Source organism: Schistocerca gregaria, chromosome 3, assembly GCF_023897955.1.
Source record: "Schistocerca gregaria isolate iqSchGreg1 chromosome 3, iqSchGreg1.2, whole genome shotgun sequence".
NCBI lineage: Eukaryota > Metazoa > Arthropoda > Insecta > Orthoptera > Acrididae > Schistocerca > Schistocerca gregaria.
Window position 1 is genome coordinate 857814838 of NC_064922.1, and position 20929 is coordinate 857835766.

The 20929-nt window shown below is 41.5% G+C and overlaps 1 protein-coding gene across 1 annotated transcript in view; it reads left to right on the plus strand.

The window, feature by feature from the left end:
- The window catches only part of LOC126355781 (aspartate aminotransferase, cytoplasmic-like), a 77089-nt gene that overhangs the window by 24210 nt on the left and 31950 nt on the right, over window positions 1-20929 (plus strand). Inside the window, exon 2 of the mRNA XM_050006190.1 lies at window positions 19465-19646. Within this exon, the coding sequence (XP_049862147.1) occupies window positions 19465-19646 (182 nt within the window). The remainder of the gene's footprint in view (window positions 1-19464; window positions 19647-20929) is intronic.

The following is a 20929-nucleotide window of genomic DNA, read 5'->3' on the forward strand; positions in this document are numbered from 1 at the left end:
GAGTTTGAAATCGGTCTTATAGTCGACGCACGGGCGATGGGACACAGCATCTCCGAGGTTGTGTTGAAGTGGGGATTTTTCCCGTACAGCCATTTCACGAGTGTATCGTGAACATCAGGAATCCACCAAAACATCAAATATCCGACATCTCTGCAGCTGGAAAAAGACTCTGCAAGAACGGATCCAACGACGACTGAAGAGAAACATTCAACGTGACAGAAGTGCAATCCTTTCGCAAATTGCTGCAGATTTCAATGCTAGCTCATCAACAAGGGTCAGCATGTGAGCCATTCAACGAAACATGATCAATATGGGCTCTTAGAGCCGAAGACCCACTCGTGTACTTCTGATGACTGCATGACACAAAGCTTTACGCCTTGCCTGGGCCCATCAACACCAACACTGGACTGTTGATGACTGGAATCATGTTGCGTGGTCGCATGAGTCTTGTTTCAAATTGCATCGAGCAGATGGACGTGTACGGGTATGGAGACAACCTCAGGAGTCCATGGACTATGCATGTCAGCAGGAGACTGTTCAAGCTGGTGGATGCTCTATAATGGTGTGGGGCATGTGCAGCTGGAGCAATATGGATACGACTCTAACAGGTGACATGTACTTAAGCACCCTGTCTGATCACCTGCATCCATTCATGTCCATTGTGCATTATGACGGACTTGGCCAATTCCCGCAGGACAATGCGACACCCCACTCATCCACAATTGCTACAGAGTGGCTCCAGGAACACTCTTCTGTGTTTAAACACTTGTGTTGGGCACCAAACTCCTCAGACATGAAGATTATTGATTATATCTGGGATGCCTTGCAACGTGCTGTTCAGAAGAGATCTCCACCTCCTTCTACTCTTCAGGATTCATGGTGTCAGTTCCCTCCAGCGCTACTTCAGACATTAATCGTGTACATGCAACATCATATTGTGGCACTTCTGCATGCTCGTGGGGCATACACGATATTAGGCAGGTGTACCAGTTTCTTTGGCTCTTCAGTGTATGTTAATTTTGAAAGAAATTAATTATTTGTGTAAGATAACGTCCTTTAAGTACGGACCCTGTTTCTGCCACACTTGTCAACTGTTTGTGCGAAGCTTGTCATCACAGTCTCCAACATGTTTGGGGTGTATGATGAATCTCTCACTCAGTGGTATGCTTTAACTGAAGCACAGTACATGGCATACTGGTGGACACTTTTCTTGAGGAATCTCCACAAGAAGAAGTCACACAGAGTAAGGTCTGGAGAACGAGATGGCCAGTCAACATCTCACCTGTTAGATGTCACCTTCCCCAGAAACAACTTCTTTATTTCAGACATACACACACGGGAAGTGTGAGCTATCATACTGTCTTGCTGAAACCAAGCACTTCGAAGACTTATGCCACGGCAATGAAGTTCCAGGACGAGAAATAACGTTCTGAGTTCACAGGGACGGCTCTCCCATTTTCTTCGAAGAAATAAGGCCCTATGAAACCAAATTTCCATAATCCTGCTCACAATGTTGACCTGTCACAATATGGTGGGGGCTGCTGCAGCTGCGGAGGGTTGTTTGGAGACCAGTAACGGCAGTTTTGTTTATTAGTAATGCTGTTTAGGTAAAATTGAGTCTTATATGATATTAAAATTACAATTCCAGGTTCTTCTACCAACATCTCTCTCATTACTCAGCAAAACTTCTCATTCTCACAAAATCTTGAGGCTTCAACTCCTAAACAATCGCAGTTTTGTAGGTATAAAAATTTAGACGGTGTAAAATGCGTCAAATGGACGAGTTTGATAACCCAAGAGACTGTGCTTGTCGTCTCGCTGATCCGCCAGCGCTCTGCCAAATTGCACGATGCACAACTTCAGTGTTTTCAGGCTGACGTGGCTGTGTTTGCACTACAGAAACTGTTTCACGAAAGTTCTTAACCTATAGCAGAGTGCGATTGCAGGGTGGAATTGCACGATTATGTGGAACGTCTAATTGGAGGCAGAACTTCCTCTGAGTGGTGGCCATACATTCTGCATGTTTAAAGAATGTCTCTTACGACGCACGCATGGCGTCGTGCGGTCCACCTCTCCATTGTCACTAAACTGCTGCTGTCGGGAAGACAATGACTCCAAGCAAGCTCTTCCACTTCTCTGACTCGATCGCTACTGCTTAAGTCAAAGGTATTAGGTAATGCTGACTCACCCTTTAGAAGTCTACATTTTGGTTGTCCAGGAAATGTTTCACGTCGAAAATTACCACGCAGTCTTTCTAGATGTGTGTGGTTTACCCTTAAGCTACAGTTGCAGTGGCTTATTTGATACGTTAAATAATGTAGGTATTACATTGCACATAGGTTTCCTAAGTTCCACGTTCGATTTGGCTGAAAGTGTAGTGAACAAAACTCTGCTTTGTCGGGTAGAAATAAGACGTCTTTCTATTAACTGTCGTGTCTTCTGGAGTTCACTATTAGTTTTTCGTTATTAAAGGAAAACGTGGTTATTCAGTAAAGGTTTGTACGTTACAAGAGAATTATAAAAAACTGTCCGGTAATGGGCGTTTTCGTATCTCCCAGAACCCTCAGGACACTAAAGAATCACAAATGTGATGTAACTTTTTACTTATTGTCGATTTATATGGCACTGCATATACGGTACTTCCTGTTGTAAGAGTTATGTTACATGTCAATATAAACGTTAATATTCGCACTCATCTTACATCGTATTCAGAAGTGTCGGTTGCTGACCGCTTGGGGCGCTGTTATCACTGCGGATAACGAAAACGATGCGGAGTGCTGCGAGTATGTTATCAGTTCAAATCGCACAAAAAGGGAATTCCGCGCAACAGGTCGGATAGTGCCAGAGGCAGTCCAATGAAGTAGGATTTTTAAATCGGACTCCGATAACACTAAACACATCTCAAAATCAAAATGATCCAAGCTTCTGCACAGTACGATATATAATTCCTGGACTAGTATTCGAGCAAAATAGATCTTCCTGCAGGAACACTGATCTAAATCTAACGTCTCGCTCCATAGAGGAAAGTAAACGCCGACACGAACTAGTGGCCATCATAACAGAGGATTTTCAACCACTGTCAGTCGTTGAGGACACTCGTTTTCGACGTATAGTTACCGGTATTCCAAAATATTCGATACCAAATAAAAAAAATGCGCCACATGGCTTAAGAAAATTACCAGAAAGTGAAAGAGACTGCAACCTAGGAAGTGAAAGATTCCACCTGTCTTTCTTCAACAGCTGATATTTGGACCTCGCTGAACTGTGAGGCATATATGGCTGAAACTCGTCATTTAATTAACAGTAACTGCGGCCATACAGCTTATCCACAGTGGCAACATAAACATAAAACAGGTTGTTTGTTTAGCAACGCAGTGTTAATTTAGTTGTGAAAAGTTCTTTGTACAACAACGGTGAACTCTCTATTATACGGTAAAAATCCAGAAAAATGGTCAGTTATTTCAAAAAAAGCTACAATCCTAGTGAAAAACTTCGTGAGTTCCAGTATCTAATGAAAAAACCCGTAGGTAAATTAGTTCAGGAATCGTAAGTCCGATTGTACAGTATGTTTAATATGGTACAACGCCTACTGGAGCAAAATGAATGCATTGCAGTCTGTTTATCATATTTGCATTCAGGTGTTCTGAGACTCACAGCTGACATTGGCGAATGCATAAGTGTTTAAGTGCAGACTCTGCAACTGACGCATGAAGGGCTTGCGTTGCTAAAAATGAAGACTAATGTAGACCAGTGACTGTATGCTGGGCCCTATTTTGAATGTACATGAGGTTGACTTCTTCCTACCCATCGGTGAGGCGGCCTGAAGATTGCGTAGCGAAACGCCGAAACCAGTCGCAAAAATAAAATAAAATTGAAAATATAAACGGCTGAAGGTGTTTCTGATTTGACATTTATAGTGAACAGCAGCAGTCCTGCAGCCATCCTGTGTAGATATGGACTTTTTACAGAGAACTACGTTTGATGGTGGCTGGCCCCTGCCACTCAACTCAGTGAAATATCAGTCACAAAGCAATTTTAATTGGGCTATAGCCGGCCGCGGTGGTCTCGTGGTTAAGGCGCTCAGTCCGGAACCGCGTGACTGCTACGGTTGCAGGTTCGAATCCTGCCTTGGGCATGGATGTGTGTGATGTCCTTAGGTTAGTTAGATTTAAGTAGTTCTAAGTTCTAGAGGACTGATGACCAATGATGTTAAGTCCCATAGTGCTCAGAGCCATTTGAACCATTTGAATTGGACTATAAATGCAGAGATATTTTCTGATGATCAGTGCCTGATGTAAACATTGATAGTGGACGTTAAACACAAATAAATTTAAATGAATAGATGAAAACATCTGATATCATTAGACTTCACTTGTAATCATCAAACTGCAGCATGCAGCACAAATCAAGTATTTGTGTAGGCCACAAATCATGAACAAAATTTATGATATTAGCCATTCGGCACTAGGAGATGAATCCAAAAAATCAACTGATGATAGCTTTCTAAGAGTGTAGTTTTTCTGCTCAGTAACAAACAAAAATAACTACAAATCTTTCTTGATGATGGCGAATTTAGCCACGAGCCAAGAAAAGTTGGCTGCCTACCCCAGAGGCAGATGAGTATGAAGCATTGCTACTCCAGGGCTATAGGACATGAGAAGGGAATGTTTTCTGTCATTTGTCTTTCAGTACAGATAACTCAATAGGCACGTGTAAATTGTACTGATTCACACGATCAGGCAAAACTTGACACTCTCCGGCAGCAAATCGAGGAAACTCAGGCAGCGGCAGAGGCTCACGACAGATGGCAGACCATTAGCCAATGAGATGCACATAGCAAGGTCGACAAGCAGTCTCTGACCTGATGTTGGTATTGTTTACATTTAGGACAACAGGCAAGAAACTACACATCCCCTTGCAGTTACCCAAATGACAACAGCAACCTGCTGTAGATCCGACCGGTCACTATGAGACGATGTTCCTACCCATCAACGGTTACAAAATAGGAGTATGCAACTTGTAAAGAGACCTAATGCTTCTGCTTTTAATAATGACTGTTCCTATGTTGAATTTACATATAACATACACAGGTGGAAATGGGAGGTGTTACACCATGAGTGCCAAACTGGTATTGCAGTATTTACATGTTTGTGTGGTATGTTGATTCCAATTTCATACTTTGGTGAACTTATTTTCTCTACAGGCAAATCATTTCCTCTAAATAAAGAAATTTGGGACTACATGATTACTCTTAGGTGTGTGTAACATCGCTGGAACTTTTCAGATGGAGATAACAAAACAGCATGCCAAGAGAGTGTGAACATGCAGCTTATTAGCATGTTTCAAAGTTTGAGAAAATCTGAATCAATGACATGATGGACATGGGAGCATCATACCAACACCTGCATAGACAGTGGACTCTAGCACAATGTCTGTACAAGTGAAGAGTGATGAGAAGTTGAGCTCAGGTTGGCTGGTTAATTTGGGGGAGGGGGCCAGAAAGCAAGGGTATCAGTCCCATCGAATTAGGGAAGGAAGTTGGCCATGGCCTTTCAAAGAAACCATCCCAGTATTTACCTGAAGTGATTTAGAGAAATCACAGAAAACCTAAATTAGGATGTCTGGACGTGGGTTTGACATGTCGTCCTCCTGAATGCGAGTCCAGTGTGCTAACCACTGTGCCATCCCACTCAGTGATGAGATCAGGACAAGAAGAGTGGCCACATGTCCATCCAGAAGGACCACACCATGACAGGATTGTACACTTCATTGTCTGGCTTTGATGAATAGATGGATGATAATAGTTGAGACCAGAATGTCACAATCAGTTAGAAAATACTAAAAGCTGTGATGAGATATCAGGCTGCCATGCACTATTTACTGTGGACACTGTACAACAGACAACAGAGATTTTCGTGCTGTAGAGCCAGAGGCAGCTGGGACATTGAGCGACGTTCTGTGGTATTTAGCAATGAGTCTCACTTCTGTTTGTGGCCATCAGATAGAAGTCAATGTGTCCTTAGATGACCAGGTTCAACCTCAAAAGATATAACAATTCTCTAAACTCATAGCCCTCCAATTATTGGAATCACAGCATGGGGAGCTACTGGATATGACAAAAGGACTGATCTGGTAATTATATTAAGGAGAAAAAATGCCTGCCGGTCTGTGACGTGAATGGTAAACCGTGTTGTCACATCTTTAATGACCAGGATGCCAAATGGCATATTCCAGCAATATAATGCAAGCATTCTATAAGCAGTCTTCATTTAACAACACAGCACGTGTTTCAGGCATGGCAAGAGATACCTCACACTGACATTTGGATGCCATTTGCCCCTATGCCACAACAAATACGAGATTGCAATTGTTCTCAAGAGTGTTACACCTCATATTAATGTTGGCGATGGTCACCAGTACTATATGGAATGGCAGTTCAATAATCTAATACCAATTATGTGCGGCGCCTCTTCACAAAGACTGATAAATATTGGATTAGTGTTTCACGGTGTATGCCTTTCATTTTCTTTCCGGAAAGAACAGCTACAAAATTGTGATTCTTGAGTTTCTCCTGGCGTATTTGATAATCAAAATATCCACGGGTGTACTGCCGGTCTATAGTGTCCAACGGGCACTATAGACCGGCAGTACACCCGTGGATATTTTGATTAGCTACAATATTCATCATGTGTTTGTAAGGTCACAGTGAAAGTGACAAAGAAATGCTCAAGAAACTGCAGTGGAAAAAGTTAAAAGGTAAACCTCTTGCATCATGAAAAGCTTCACTCAAAAAATTCCAAGATCCGATGCTGCAAAACAAGTCAAGAACCAGACAAACCAAAGACTGCGATTCATTGGCAGAACACTTAGAAGGTGCAACAGGTCTACCAAAGAGACAGCTTACACTACACTTGTCTGCCCTATTCTGGAGTACTGCTGTGCGGTGTGGGATCCACATCAGGTGGGACATTGAAAAAGTACAAAGAAGGACAGCTCGCTTTGTATTATCACAAAACACGGGAGATAGTGTCACAGACATGATATGTGAATTGGAGGGACAATCATTAAAACAAAGGCGTTTTTTGTTGTGACGGGATCTTCTCATGAAATTTCAATCACCAGTTTTCTCCTCCGATTGTGAAAACATTCTGTTGACACCCAACTACATAGGGAGAAATGATCCTCAAGATAAAATAAAAGAAATGAGGGCTCGCACAGAAAAATTTAAGTGTTTTCCCACATGCCGTTTGAGAGTGGAATGGTAGAGAGACAGCTTAAATGTGGTACATTGAACCCTCTGCCAGGCCCTTTATTGTGAAAAGCAGAGTAATCACATAGATGTAGATATGGGCACTCGACTGTGGTGGGCTCTAACAGAATTTCACAGTATTGCTCTTTCTCGGCGCACTCTCGCATGTGAAAACACACTTCTTATGCACACAGCTTTCAAATATGCACACATTACTTCATTCCTCTTCCCTTGCGGAACAGCTCAAATTCACAAGATGTCCATGGTGTCTTCTTCTGTGAGGCTCTGACTCAGATGACATGCTGATACTGGGGCATATGGTCGAAGTACCTGGGGTGCGGGCAGTGTCACAGTCCACCTTATAGTGTCAACCCCAACAGTAGGGTGGATACTGTCTGCACAAGCTCTATGTCCACATCAGATCCAAGGCCTGGTGGTCATGCCCCCACATTTGATGGCTGAGGCAGAGGAGATGGCTCCAGTATGAATGGTGGTTGGGTTGCTAGTGGAAGCAGTATTGGAGAAGCTATGTGAGGTTTGTCCACCAGTGATGGAGGACCCTCGTATGTCATGGCAGAGACCCAGCTGCATCAGGTGATCTGTTGAGCGACGCACTCTGGTCTGGTGACATCAGTGTCCCAGACAGGTTTATCCGGTCATCCACACACAGGCGCAGTTGGTCATAATGACATGCACAGAGGCCCTCCATACGCATGTCACAGAGATGGTGGCTGCAGCATCAGGAGATGATAGCAGCAATCCATTTTGGATGACTGTCAAACCCACATGCTCAGACAGCCACCACATGCCAGAAATGGGATGATGGCTGCACAGGTTGGCATCCCTGACCAGGACACAGGAGATGCAGCAGCATCCGGTGTTTATGCCTCTTGAGCAGTTCAGCAGAGCTGTTGTCACCGAACGGTGTGAACCAATAGGAGGACAGAAATTGGTTCAAGGCAATATCGGATTGGAATCAAGTCACATAATTTTTCATTTGCATTTTGAATGTTGAAACTAATCTTTTGGCCTCATTGTTGGACTCCAGGTGAAAGGGCAGGGCAAGAATGCAGCGCATTCAATGGACGTTATAGAAAGAGGCAAACTCCTGCAAAACAAACTGAGGGCCGTTATTGGAGGCCAACATTGCCAGAAGTCATTTGATGAAAAAGATTTTTGACAGGGCTGCCACAGTGGCAGAGGCCAAAGTTGATGGGCAGTGAAAAACATATGGGAACAGAGAGAATGCATCAATTACTATTAGCCAGTATGCATTATGGAAACAGCCAGTGAAATCGATGTGGAGATGGTCCCAGGCCTGTGAAGGTTGTAGCCACAGACACAATGTTGCCTGCGGAGCAGCCTGCTTCAATGTGCATTTAGAACATGCCATAACCAAACGAGTGATGTCACCATCCAAACCAGGCCAAAAAACCTGACAATGGGCTAATGCCTTGGTGCATGATACCTCCTCAGTGATGAGTATGCAGCAATTGCAGAATCTCTGAATGGAGAGCTGAGGGAACCACTATGCAAGGAGCTGAATAGGTCGTATCCAGGAACAGATCATCATCAATGACAGAGAACTGATGCCAAAACTCATAGCAGTTACAGAGGGGATCAGAAGTCCACATGGATGTGCCTCAGGCAAGCCATGTTGTACGCTGTACATCACTTTCTTTAAAACTGGGTTGATAGCACTAACCTGTGTGACTGGAGTGCTAGTGACTGGAAAACCATTGACTGTTTGTTGAACACACTCATCGATGTAGACACAGAGTAACTCCTCATGTTCAAAAACTATGTCCAGACTGGTCAGAAGACGGGAGAGCACGTCAGCATCCACATGTTTACCCTTGGGATGTAAGTGAATACCGAGAGAGATAGAGCACCCAATGCTGAAGGCAATGCACTTCTTTGTCTGGCAACAATGCTGAGGAATTAAGCAGCAAAACTAAAGGCTTGTGATCCATAATGAGATGGAATTTTACACTATGCAGGAAAACATGAAACTTCTTTAATGCATAAGCAATGGTGAGGGCTTCCTTCTCTATTTCTGAATACCTAATCTGAACCAAATTAAGCGTCTTTGATGAGTACAAAATAGGCTGCACAGAACCATCAGAATATTTATGAGGTAACACTGCCCCCAGCCTGTGCTGGAATGCATTTGTTGCTAACACTAAAAATGTAGACCCAGCTGGTAGGTTATGAGGCAAGGTGCAGGTTGTAACACAGACTTCAGTTTGGAAAACGTTATTTCACATGCCTGCAACCAGTGGAAAGATGTCCCCTTAAGCAGCAAGGCATGTAAGAGTTGTGCAACTTACACCACCCCTGGCAAAAACTGATGATATGCAATCTTACCTAAGAAAAACCTGGAGTTCCTTGACCGACATAGGATGCAGAAGAGACACAATGGCAGAGACATTCCGATGAAGGGGTTTGATACTAGCACCAGAGACATCAAATCCAAGAGAAACGAAAGAAGGCTGAAAGAAGCAGCACTTCTCCAAATTGCATCTTAACCCAGTGGCCTGTAACACCAAGAGAGCGTACATATGTTGTAGAGATGTTCAGCAGTGGAGGAGCTGAAGACCACAATACCATCAAGATAGTTGGCACATCCAGGTACAGACCTCTTGAGTTGTTCAAGAAATCGTTGAAAAGTCTCTGGGGGCATGTCATGCCAAATGATAACCACTCGTACTGATACAAGCCAAAAGGTGTATTAACGACCAACAGCCGTTGAAGAGTCAGTGTCAATGGTAAACTGAAAATATGCATTGGAGAGGTCGATCTTGGAACAATACTGACCACTAGTGAGCTTAGCAAAAGTCCATAAGTGCACAGCAAGGGATATGTGTCAATAATAGACTGAGCATTGACAGAAACTTTGAAATTGCCACAAAGGCATAACCATCCTGCCAGCTTCTTGACAACGACTAGGCGGGGAGGGATGGGGGGTGGGGGGGCAGTTGGCAATGGAGTTGATACATGGGAGGTGATAACCAAAGAAAAAAGAAAGCATGGCATAAGCTAACTTCAGTCAATCCAAACACATGAAAATGTTGGTGCAATTGTTTTTCATAGGCTTTCCATTCTTTGACGGACTCAATGTAAGCTGGATATAGCAGGAGGTAACCAACCAGTGTAGCAACAGGCAAAACAGGATGTGCGGCATGTGATGTAGATTGAAATGGACCGGAAAAGGCCAAAACAGAGGCAAGCATTTGCGGTATCTGGATTTGGTTGTGTTGTGCTGTGGCAAACACCCCCTGCTGTTGACTGAGATGCTGCAATAAGAATCCCTTGCTGATCAACCAGATGGTGTAAAAAGTCATGAGTGTCACCATCAGACATCATAATTCAATGGGGGACCAACCAGAGACTGAAAACTGTGTGGAGGACAATCTCTCACTCATTGTCACTTGTGTTGTACTTGGACAAGTAGAGAATAGAGGGATAGAGAAACAATTAAAATCGCTCAAAAGAGGAAAGCCCGCTGGTCCTGATGGGATTTTACACAGAGTACCCGAAGGAACTTGCCCCCCTTCTTGCAGCGTTGTACCGTAGGTCTCTAGAAGAGTGAAGCGTTCCAAAGGATTGGAAAAGGGCACAGGTCATCCCCGTTTTCAAGAAGGGACGTCGAACAGATGTGCAGAACTATAGACCTATATCTCTAACGTCGATCGTTGTAGAATTTTGGAACACGTATTATGTTCGAGTATAATGTCTTTTCTGGACACTAGAAATCTACTCTGTAGGAATCAGCATGGGTTTCGAAAAAGACGGTCGTGTGAAACCCAGCTTGCGCTATTCGTCCACGAGACTCAGAGGGCCTTAGACACGGGTTCACAGGTAGATGCCGTGTTTCTTGACTTCCGCAAGGCATTTGACACAGTTCCCCACAGTTGTTTAATGAACAAAGTAAGAGCATATGGACTATCAGACCAATTGTGTGATTGGATTGAGGAGTTCCTAGATAACAGAACGCAGCATGTCTTTCTCAATGGAGAGAAGTCTTCCAAAGCAAGGGAGATTTCAGGTGTGCCGCAGGGGAGTGTCATAGGACCGTTGCTATTCACAATATACATAAATGACCTGGTGGATGACATCAGAAGTTCACTGAGGCTTTTTGCAGATGATGCTGTGGTGTATCGAGAGGTTGCAACAATCGAAAATTGTACTGAAATGCAGGAGGATCTGCAGCGAATTGACGCATGGTGCAGGGAATGGCAATTGAATCTCAATGTAGACAAGTGTAATGTGATGTGAATACACAGAAAGATAGGTCCCTTATCATTTAGCTACAAAATAGCAGGTCAGCAACTGGAAGCAGTTAATTCCATAAATTATCTGGGAGTACGCATTAGGAGTGATTTAAAATGGAATGATCATATAAAGTTGATCGTCGGTAAAGCAGATGCCAGACTGAGATTCATTGGAAGAATCCTAAGGAAGTGCAATCTGACAACAAAGGAAGTAGGTTACAGTACGTTTGTTTGCCCACTGCTTGAATACTGCACGGCAATGTGGGATCCGCACCAGATAGGGTTGATAGAAGAGATAGAAAAGATCCAACAGAGAGCAGCGCGCCTCGTTACAGGATCATTTAGTAATCGCGAAAGCGTTACGGAGGTGATAGATAAACTCCAGTGGAAGACTCTGCAGGAGAGATGCTCAGTAGCTCGGTACGGGCTTTTGTTAAAGTTTCGAGAACACACCTTCACCGAAGAGTCAAGCAGTATATTGCTCCCTCCTATGTATATCTCGTGAAGAGACCATGAGGATAAGATCAGAGAGATTAGAGCCCACACAGAAGCATACCGACAATGCTTCTTTCCACGAACAATACGAGACTGGAATAGAAGGGAGAACCAATAGAGGTGCTCAGGGTACCCTCCGCCACACACCGTCAGGTGGCTTGCGGAGTATGGATGTAGATGTAGATGGACACAAAACACAACCAAGAATGTTAGTACAACTTTTTTAGTTTGTGGTATGTACACCAATCAGCATACCATACACTGAACACTATAAGAGAAGGCAAATGAATGTAAGCAGTAATAACATGATAAACAAGTGCGCGGATAGCACGGCAGGGTTTATATAGGCCTTCACCCATGGCAGGTTCTGTCAAAAGTTCACAGTATTGATCTTTCATGACACACTACTAACACTGGTAGCAGTGACACACACTGCTAATAAGCATGGTTTTCAAGTGCATGTGCATTACATCAAAAGATTTTCCCCCTCCAGGCTATATCTTGTACTAGTGTCAACTTTAATTCATCCTGCACTGTCAAGCAGTTTTATTCACTCACTTCTTAATTTATTGTCATTTGTTGAACAAGTCTTGCAGCAGAAACACATTACTTTACTAGAACATCTGATGTTTACAACAAATCTATGTTAGCACACTGTAACTAACAATTATATAGGAAGGTACACCCTTTTAAAAGTTTATGATTATTTTGTAAGCTACTACTTTTCCTGACACAAGGATGCTGATGATATTACTAGGAAATTAGTCTGCACAATATTTTAAATACAGTTTGTAATGGGTAATTGGGTTCTATTTAATGTTGTTGTGGTGCGTACATGTTATTGTAAAATGTATAAAAATGTAGCAGCAAGAAATAAATAATCTCTGACAATTCTTATTTATGTGCTGCTGATCCTAGCTATAATGAGTTTCAATAGTTCTTTATTTGACAATAAAATGTATGCACCAAATAATTAATATATCACACCACAACCTATATCCATAACAACACTGGTGTCGTAAATATTCTTATTTAAAGTCACTGATAAATTAGTCTGGGAAAAATTAATCTGACGCACCAGCCATAAAATTATTTCATTTATGTAAAGTCTAAGATTGTTCTACTGAATGTTATTTTCATTTTTACAATAGAAAAATAATAAATTCCTGCGGGTTCTTGTCCTCGGAGTTGAAATATTGTTATGTATTGGAACATATAGAAATTATAGATAAGTAAGTACCCATTGTGTGTTGTGTCCTTTGCAAAGACATCCATATGACCATTTTGTTTGATGCCTTAGTGTGATGGAACTCCAGAGAAAGCTTGCCCAGGTTCCACATTGCTGCAGCTCAACTAGCTTCTCCATAATGATCATAAGGTACAGAAAGCTGGCTAAAGCCTGAAATAAGTTCTGCAGAAATTTTTACGAAGTCTCAGATGGTGTTCAAGAAAGATAGATTAGGCAGAATTGGTGGTGGAGTGTTTGTGTCTGTCAGTAGTGGTTTATCTTGTAGTGAAGTCGAAGTAGATACTCCGTGTGAATTGGTGTGGGTGGAGGTTATACTTAACAGCCGAATTAAGTTAATAATTGGCTCCTTCTACCGACCCCCAGACTCCGATGATACAGTTGCAGAACAGTTCACAGAAAGTTTGAGTCTCGTAACAAATAAATACCCCACTCATACGGTTATAGTTGGTGGGGACTTCAACCTACCCTCGGTATGTTGGCAAAAATATTTGTTCAAAACTGGTGGTAGGCAGAAAACGTCTTCCGAGATTGTCCTAAATGCTTTCTCCGAAAATTATTTCAAGCAGTTAGTCCACGAACCCACGCGAATTGTAAATGGTTGCGAAAACACACTTGACCTCTTAGCCACAAACAATCCAGAGCTGATAGAGAGCATCATGACTGATACAGGGATTAGTGATCACAAGGTCATTGTAGCTAGGTTCAATACCATTTCTTCCAAATCCATCAGAAACAAATGCAAAATAATTTTATTTAAAAAAGCGGATAAAGTGCCACTAGAAGCCTTCCTAAAAGACAATTTCCATTCCTTCCGAACTGACTATGCGAATGTAGACGAGATGTGGCTCAAATTCAAAGATATAGTAGCAACAGCAATTGAGATATTCATACCTCATAAATTGGTAAGAGATGGAATGGATCCCCCGTGGTACACAAAAAAGGTCCGAACACTGTTGCAGAGGCAACGGAAAAAGCATGCGAAGTTCAGAAGAACGCGAAATCCCGAAGATGGGCTAAAATTTACAGACGCGCGAAATTTGGCACGTACTTCGATGCGAGATGCCTTTAATAGGTTCCACAACGAAACATTGTCTCGAAATTTGGTAGAAAATCCGAAGAAATTTTGGTCATATGTAAAGTACAGAAGTGGCAAGACGCAGTCAATACCTCCGCTGCGCAGTGCCGATGGTACTGTTATCGATGACTGTGCCGCTAAAGCGGAGTTATTGAACGCAGTTTTCCGAAATTCCTTCACCAGGGAAGATGAATGGAATATTCCAGAATTTGAAACACGAACATCTGCTAGCATGAGTTTCTTAGAAGTAGATACGTTAGGGGTTGCGAAGCAACTCAAATCGCTTGATACGGGCAAGTCTTCAGGTCCAGATTGTATACGAATTAGGTTCCTTTCAGATTACGCTGATACTATAGCTCCCTACTTAGCACTCATATACAACCGCTCGCTCACCGATAGATCTGTACCTACAGATTGGAAAATTGCGCAGGTTGCACCAGTGTTCAAGAAGGGTAGTAGGAGTAATCCATTTAACTACAGACCTATATCATTGACGTCGGTTTGCAGTAGGGTTTTGGAGCATATACTGTATTCAAACATTATGAATCACCTCGAAGAGAACGATCTATTGACACGTAATCAGCATGGCTTCAGAAAACATCGCTCTTGTGCAACGCAGCTAGCTCTTTATTCGCACGAAGTAATGGCCACTATCGACAGGGGATCTCAAGTTGATTCCGTATTTCTAGATTTCCGGAAAGCTTTTGACACCGTTCCTCACAAGCTACTTCTAATCAAGCTGCGGACCTATGGGGTATCGTCTCAGTTGTGCGACTGGATTCGTGATTTCCTGTCAGGAAGGTCGCAGTTCGTAGTAATAGACGGCAAATCATCGAGTAAAACTGAAGTGATATCAGGTGTTCCCCAAGGAAACGTCCTGGGACCTCTACTGTTCCTGATCTATATAAATGACCTGGGTGACAATCTGAGCAGTTCTCTTAGACTGTTCGCAGATGATGCTGTAATTTACCGTCTAGTAAGGTCATCCGAAGACCAGTATCAGTTGCAAAGCGATTTAGAAAAGATTGCTGTATGGTGTGTTAGGTGGCAGTTGACGCTAAATAACGAAAAGTGTGAGATGATCCACATGAGTTCCAAAAGAAATCCGTTGGAATTCAATTACTCGATAAATAGTACAATTCTCAAGGCTGTCAATTCAACTAAGTACCTGGGTGTTAAAATTACGAACAACTTCAGTTGGAAGGACCACATAGATAATATTGTCGGGAAGGCGAGCCAAAGGTTGCGTTTCATTGGCAGGACACTTAGAAGACGCAACAAGTCCACTAAAGAGACAGCTTACACTACACTCATTCGTCCTCTGTTAGAATATTGCTGCACGGTGTGGGATCCTTACCAGGTGGGATTGACGGAGGACATCGAAAGGGTGCAAAAAAGGGCAGCTCGTATCGTATTATCACGTTATAGGGGAGAGAGTGTGGCAGATATGATACACGAGTTGGGATGGAAGTCATTACAGCATAGACGTTTTTCGTTGCGGCGAGACCTTTTTACGAAATTTCAGTCACCAACTTTCTCTTCCGAATGCGAAAATATTTTGTTGAGCCCAACCTACATAGGTAGGAATGATCATCAAAATAAAATAAGAGAAATCAGAGCTCGAACACAAAGGTTTAGGTGTTCATTTTTCCCGCTCGCTGTTCGGGAGTGGAATAGTATTTAGATAGTATGATTGTGGTTCGATGAACCCTCTGCCAAGCGCTTAAATGTGAATAGCAGAGTAGTCATGTAGATGTAGATGTAGGTCCATGGTGTTGTCCCTGCCTGTTGCTGGGGCACTGAAAGCCAATTCTACTCTTAATGAGTCAAAATGATTATGATATTGTGTATCCCATCTTGATGGTGGTAGAGGTTGTACGATGGTCGCTGCCTCTATGATAAACACTACTGTGTTCTGCAACATGGAGTATTGTCATTCTGCTTAGAGGTCAGGACAGAAGAAGGATTATCCACATTTTCTTGATGAGCTATTTATTGACTTGTTACTGATACATCTGGTCAATGTATATACACAGAGCAAATCCCCCTTTTATCTATTTTTCGAATAATAAAGGTTCACTCAAGTTTGTAGAAAAACAGACAAGTGAAAGATCCTAAACTAACATGCACATTGTATCCTATATGTATAGGAATTGATATTTAATGACTGCTTTGAAATGATAAAAGTTGCTCATAGTGAAAACAGTATACCATTTCATACAGAACAAGTTTAAGGGGCCCCATCAATGTCTCTCAGCTCAACATCACTCATCCTGCTTAGCCACATGTTAGTTTCTTTCGTTGATTTCACATTAAGAATAATTCAAATGAGTGTTTAAGACTACTTCTGATATACAACCTTCACACAGGGTCACCTATAAATAGAAAAATCTCCTACCCACTACTAATGGGTCACTACTCAGTCTTTAAACTGTTCATAGCTCATGAGTCTTCTCAATGCACTTTAATAAATGATTTTCCACTCATATTCAATCACATCATGACTTAAATGGTCCTCGTTATCACTTTTTAAGAAATTTATACTTCAAAACTAATTGTCTGCCTGCACTTTTGGGCTGCAACCTCACCGTCACCCTTTATGACTAGCCCCTGACTGACTCATTCCAGTGCCTCAGACTCATGCACAGTCTACCTGACATTTCCTGACCATTACTGAAAAACAAAACTAACTTACAGAACATAAATGATATTGAAGCCACTGGAAAAAACTGCTAATTTTCATATTTAGTAACAATATTGATAACAGTGGTCTAACAATGGTTATTTTTAAAGAACGTTTTCATTCTCAGTGCTAGTTTCCAAAAGGGTGCCTGACTCAGTTTCCTGCTCCTTACTGGGCTGTATGCTTCAGCTCTTTTGAATGTAACATTCTCTACTTGCTCTAGCTGCACTGTGGATACAGAGGAGTGCACACATTGGCTGCTTGGCAATCTTTGTCAATAGTAACATACACAGCAGGGGGCAGTTTGCCATGTAGTTAACATACAAAAGTCACCTACTGCAATATATGGGCAACAACAGATTTTTCAATTAAATATTGTAATTATTTTAAGTCATTGGTAACTGGTGACGTGAGAATTAGTATGGGTTTGTAAAAAAGTAAGTTAAAGACTCAAATATCTGTTATACTAAGCTTCAGCTTTTCATATGTTATGGACCTGACTTGCCCTCGGTTGTTTGCTTAATAATAGACTGTTTCAGGAATCTGCCATAACTGCAGCAGCATTAGCATTTTAGTGAGGTGAAATTGTGCAAATACCATTGTATTTGGCAACAGAAGCTAATTTTAACATGGCAGCAACAGAAAGGAAGAAAGTCTTGCAAGTAAGATGAAAATAAATCTCTCCTGTTGCAGTTTCAGCATAATCCTGTAACTAATTGTGGATTTTAACAATTAATGATTGACTTGTCCAGTCATTGATTTTACTGCCATAATCTGTTAATACGATCATATGCAGACGCGCAAGCTGTAGTTTAAAAGTTCTGTGAGAAAGGTATTTGTGTGAAGGCTTCGGCTGTAGAGCTACACCTCTCCTACCATTCTGTCCCCTGACCCCTACCATTTCCCTCTTCTTCTGCATCAGCTGCACAGTTAGGGGCCACATGATTTTGTAAGCATCCTGTATGGGGTTGCTATTTAGTAGCATGCTTTTTGTTTTTTTCAAACAAATAGTAAAACTGGAATGAGATATTCGCTGTGCAGCGGAGTGTGCACTGACATGAAACTTCCTGGCAGATTAAAACTGTAGAGCACTTGCCCACGAAAGGCAAAGGTCCCGAGTTTCAAACAGTGAAACTGGTCCACTGAAGCTTAAGTTAATGGCGGCTTCCTATTTATAAATCACCATAATGTTCATGATGACACAATGGTATTGCCATGTATGGTAGCTATATGACTGTCTCAGTATAATCACTGACAAAAAAAAAATACAAGCCTTTCCCATCCCTGGGACACTATCACCCTACTGAGTATGTGATGTGTCCATGATGAACCTTCTCAGATGACTCGATCAGTAAAGGCTGCTCTACAGCACTCATGAAAAGTGTGGTATGGAATCTTAAGCCCAGGTAAAAATGTCTTCTCACCCATTACTGTTGTTGGTGTTCATCTTATAACCTCTTTTCAAGGCACTATCCATTCCTTTAACCTGCTCTTCCAATACTTTGCTGCCCTGATAAACCTGAAAGTTTCTCTAAGTCTACAAATGCCTTTCTTTAAGCTTTCTCCTAAAATGCATCTTAAGGTCAGTATTACTTCCTGTGTTCCTATGTTTCTCTGGAACCTAAATTGATCTTCCTCAAGGCTGTCTTCTACCAGTTTTCCACTAATCTGTAAATAATTTTTGGCAGTATTTCACATTAATGATTTATTAAACTCATAGTTCAGTAATATACCAATATATATACCTGTCAGCACCTGCCTTCATTGTAATTGGAATTACTATATTATTCTTTAAATGTAAGGGTGTTTTGCATCACTCATATATCTTCCACACAAGACTGTTAAAGTATCCAAAATAAATTCATACTGCTGTAAAAATATGCAAAATAAATCAGCATATTATCAAATAAACACAATGCTGAAAAAAACATTCCAAACCAAGTTTCTTGATTAATTTATCTGTGTTGTAGTTTGTTATACAGCTGATATGCTGGATTTTTATGCAAAGTCTTTCATGTAGTGTATCATTAATATCTCACTAACATACAAAACAAATCTGTCATATAATATCTGTGCATATTCACTACTGTTAAATGTGCAAACATAAAAGACCCAAAATACACACTAAAATATACAATGTAGAGACCACTGCTGAGAAAAATAAAATAAAATAAAATAGAATAAAAAAATTAGAAATAAACTGGAAGGATAATTCGTGTTCTGTCATAAGTGTGCACTTACATTATATTCCTCGAATATACGAAAACTTTGTGGGGGTGTGGTATGTACAGTCTTACTTTCTCAATCTTCACTGTGGATACTGCTAAATCTGGTATTAAATGATATTCCAATATGAACACATGTAAATAGATACATGCAAATAAGACCAAGTTATATACTCCATTATTTCCAAATATAACAGAATTTATTAATGTTTAGCTTACAGGACCAATGAAGGCAAGCCATGGGTGTTACCAGTGGTGAAAAGAACTGAACAAAAAGTTGTGACTGACGAGAACCTGAACCATGAATATCTGATGATTCTTGGGATGGATTCACTCAGCTCTGCTGCCACTAAACTCCTGCTGGGAGAAAAGTCGAGGGCTATTCTTGAAAATCGGGTATGGCAATATTATATACAGTAAAATTTTATATTTGTAGTGTGAAACATGTAATATTACATTAGACAATGGAAAATACAGAATGGAATGTAACAAAATAATCAAAAGATAAAAAAAATCTACTCACCAAGTGACACCAGAATACACTCATAAAAGACTGTTGTATTGGCAAGCTTTCAGAGTCAGTGGCTTCTTCTTCAGGAAGGAGGGTGAAGGAAAAGGACTGGATATGTCTAGGAAAAAGGGTATGATATGGTCCTACTCAAATCTGGATTTATCATTAAGTAGGAGTGGGAGGGCTAGGCCAAGTTCTGGGAGAATGAGCGATGCAGGCTCCGACAGAGATAGCAAGTGGCATGCCTCAGAATAAGCAACTCTCTCAACTCAAATACACACCCAAGGTACAGGGTACAGGATCACGGTTGGATGCGGAACATCGGAAACCAATGTCAGCCCTGCAATGATCATAAATACAAACATTTGTTGTCTTCCCAAACCTTACATCACAAGAATGTATGCAAAAGGATATACCAAAATAAATATTTAAACAGTATGTATGTACATAAAACTAGAAAAATGTAATCAACCAAGCAACAAGCCCAGAATACTACAGCTGATGGCCATAAGCTACCAGGTAAACCTGCTGCTGGTAAGACTATTAAATGCCCAGAATTAGTTTACCCTTTAAATATTAAGAGGCATAGATAAAGGACTGCAACAAGATAATTGTTGAAGCAACAAGTAGCAAGTGTTACTAACAACAGTAATACTTAGTCTCCAGACCTGCTGCGACCCAGCATGTACATATATTAAAAATAAAGAAGTTTAAACAACACTATATATATAAAACTAGAACTATTTTATCTTGTTGACAATGCTAATAATCAGTCATTCCAATCCCGGGAGCGAAAGACTTCCCTTAGGGGGAAAAAAAGGACAGGTGTACACTCGCGCGCACACACACACACACACACACACACACACACACACACACACACACACACACACACACACACACATATCCATCCGCACATACACAGACACAAGCAGACATATTTAAAGGCCTTTAAATATGTCTGCTTGTGTCTGTGTATGTGCGGATGGATATGTGTGTGTGTATGCGAGTGTACACCTGTCCTTTTTTTCCCCCTAAGGGAAGTCTTTCCGCTCCCGGGATTGGAATGACTCCTTACCCTCTCCCTTAAAACCCACATCCTTTCGTCTTTCCCTCTCCTTCCTGAAGAAGCAACCATCGGTTGCGAAAGCTAGTAATTCTGTGTGTG